Here is a 3,145-nt window from a genome sequence, read left to right on the forward strand (position 1 = left end):
GTCCAAAGCCTGCAAGCACCAGGCTGGCTTCCCCTGGATCTATTGTTCCCGTTCTTCTTTCCTCTTCCCCTTTTCCTCTGCAGGGGAGCAGCTCTGCCGTACCAGGACATCCCCCTCCCGGTCTCCAGCTCTTCTCACCCTCCCTGGGATTATTTCTACAGGGGGGCTGCTGGACAAAAAAGCTTTGACTTGAGCCTGCACCGCGTGGCTCTCTCTTGGCTTGCCTTGCCTCGCCGGGGTTGTGTTGTGTTGTGTTTCCCACCGCATTGGGGAAGAAGGAGGTATATACCGGATCTGTAGCAGCCATGGGGAGGGCGGGTAGAGCCGGAGCCTGGCCAGGGGCACCGGGGTTAGTCCTTGATCGGTCCCTGGTCTTGAGCTGGTCCACGCTGGTTTGGATTCTTGCGGTTATTACAGGATTGGAGGCTGAAACTGCAACGGAAACTAAGGCGACGTACATTTGGCAAACTGGTAAGAAAAGCTGCTACACATGTGTCGCGCTGGGAAACTGTTGGAGACTTTTTAAGACCGTTGATCATACTCGAATTCCGCTTATCGTTTATGGAAAAAACGTGTTTGTTGATGTGCTTTTGTTTGTGTTGGATTTGGTGCAAGCTCGCGTTTAGTTGCAAGAAAGATGAATGAATGAGAACTTTTGTGGTTTTGTTTAGTGAAGAGTTGAATCGTGAAAAATGTATGCATGAATGAAGAGGTGGTTTGGTTGGAGATTATGACACCAAGAAGGCAACGCAAGGTCAGAATTCACCTGATATCAAAGTCGATATCACAATTTCAACAAAATATGACATATACGTTGCAAAATGAATCTTGCTTTTTTGGTTTGTATGCAAAGAGTATGCCCATTTAAAAATACAACATTTCTGTGTCAAATTTCTGAGCGCAATATGTAAAAACAACAGTTCATGCCAATGCAAAAGCCCTCGCCCCCTTTTCGGAGTTGCTGGCGACACCATTATGATGGATATTACAGCAGTAGTTACAGTAGTATTGGTAATTAGAAAGATAAAGATTTTTGCCTGATATTATTTTGGTCTTTTCTCATGTTAAAAGCTCAATGTGCTGTTCCTGGCTGTGATGTGGGGCGTGCGTTCATTCATTGGATATCAACCGGGCACATTGCATCAAAACAATTCTGACCTACATTGACGCCACCACATGTTGGCAAATAGTAATGGAGACGCTATGGAGAAGAAAGAAAAAAAACAACGTAATTAATCAAATTAGAATAAACATATTGAACTGCAATTTTCCTACAATTAGAATTCTTTTATTTTTTTTCATTTTTTTTTTATGTAATGCAAACAATTCTTGATTATGAATGTTCAAGTTGTCATTATTACTGTTTTGAAATGCAAATATTTGCATTGTCTTAACTAATCGATGCAACACAATCTTGAACGCTCGTCAAAAAAAGGCATCAACTTGCAAAGTCTTCCCTTGTTTTTCCCACACATGGCTCACGAATGATGCACTGAAGCCATCTTGAACCTCTTTTGAAAACATATTTGCTGCATGCAGTATCTTTCGGCTATACGTTTGTCCAGTAAGTTGCTGTGTTTGCTAAAGCTACTGTAGCCGTTTATTTTGGGGTGAGGGGGGGTTTATTGGCGTTCCTTTGGCCCCTAGCATATGGGACTCCTCAGTGTCCCGTGCCGACCGCTCCGTTCCCGTTCATTCATCATTCTCTCTGTCATGTGTAGAATTGATGAAGAGTAGTGTAGTGGCGGTGGCGTGTGTGTACTTGGAGCTGCGCAAGAAGAAGGAGGCTGGTTATATATAAAAAGCGCGCTGCAGTCAGAGTACGAGGGGGGGGGGGGAAGAAAGCTGAGAATGGCAGAGAAGGAAGAGAGAGAGAGAGAGGGGAAGACTTTGATGAAATAGAGTACAAGGCGCCCTGCTGCTGCTGTTTGGGGTGGTGCCTCAAATGACTGTAGGGTGTAAGGGAAATCGGAGCATCTGGCAATAGCTGTGCATGCGAGCGTTTCTGTCATCGCACCAGGAACCTTTTCTCCCCCTCCCCAGGTTTTTTATACAAATAAACCCAACAAAACAAGACTTCTAACAATTGAGTCACGACATATTTTTATCCCTTTTAGTCCACAGTTTATCAAATAAGTCAATTATTTGCATTCAATTCACTGTGAATGTTTTTTCCCCCATGTTCTGAGTTTCATGTGTTATTTGAAGTCCGTCCTTAATTGCTGGTGCAGTCTGAGTCATCATGTTTTTGTTATGGTGCTTCTTTCTTGCTGCCAAATGCTCCAAAGGTATCCATTCACTGTGTCCATGGCAGAGGTTTTGAGGCCCAAATATACATTAGTTCTGAAGTCAAATTATTAACTCCATTATTTCTCCAACAGCCGGTAATTCTCTATAAATAATATGTTTGAAAGAATTTCTGTCTGGATTATTCATGGATTTATATTGGTTAAATATTATTCCCCTTGAATGTTGGAACTTTTTTCACGGCGAGTCAAGGGTAGAGGTGTAAGATGTATCATTGATAATATCACAATTATTTAGTTGTTTATTGGAGACATGCAAAATTAGAAACTTAAGTATATTTTATAATTAAAAGGATTCAAATGTCAGCAATAAAAGCCGAGTGAAAATAATTTGAACAAGCTATTGAGATATTCTTTTAGTCAATATTGCCCACCTCTAAGCAAGAGTGCTTGAAAGTGCACTATACGTAAGTCTGCACTAATGAGGCAATAAAAACCCCGATCTGAAGAAACAACGTGTCCAGAGTGTCAACTTATATCCACCTGAAAACACATGAAGTCTCCTCCAGTGCAGGGCCTTTATGTGTCTGAAAGTTTGTGTGTTGTGCTAAATAATATACACATCCAGTCACAGTCTGCAGCGTGAAGTTGAAGCCAAACCGATAAAATGATCACTAAAATCATCCGGCTCCTCGGGGTAGGTAAAGGCGCCATCCTGGGGCACGTGTCCACATTAAGTTTGCCATAATCATCTCACAGGTTTATGCGTTTGCATACGTATGTCACAACACGATGCTTTTTATGAAATCCTGTTTATGGTGATATCAAAAGTGAAACTTAAGTGCGTGTGAGTCCATAACATGTTGTTTAGCTTGATGGCTGTTCATTGAATACTGCTT

At 42.0% G+C, this 3,145-nt stretch overlaps 1 protein-coding gene across 1 annotated transcript in view; it reads left to right on the plus strand.

Moving 5' to 3' along the window:
• Positions 1-3,145, plus strand: part of thsd7aa (thrombospondin, type I, domain containing 7Aa) — a 229,931-nt gene continuing 226,786 nt past the window's right edge. The window contains exon 1 of the mRNA XM_072448417.1: positions 1-471. Coding sequence (XP_072304518.1) covers positions 306-471 — 166 coding nt within the window. The 5' untranslated portion in view covers positions 1-305. The remainder of the gene's footprint in view (positions 472-3,145) is intronic.

Source organism: Eucyclogobius newberryi, unplaced genomic scaffold, assembly GCF_026437365.1.
Source record: "Eucyclogobius newberryi isolate DKJ021-1_F unplaced genomic scaffold, fEucNew1.0.hap1 SCAF_16, whole genome shotgun sequence".
NCBI lineage: Eukaryota > Metazoa > Chordata > Actinopteri > Gobiiformes > Gobiidae > Eucyclogobius > Eucyclogobius newberryi.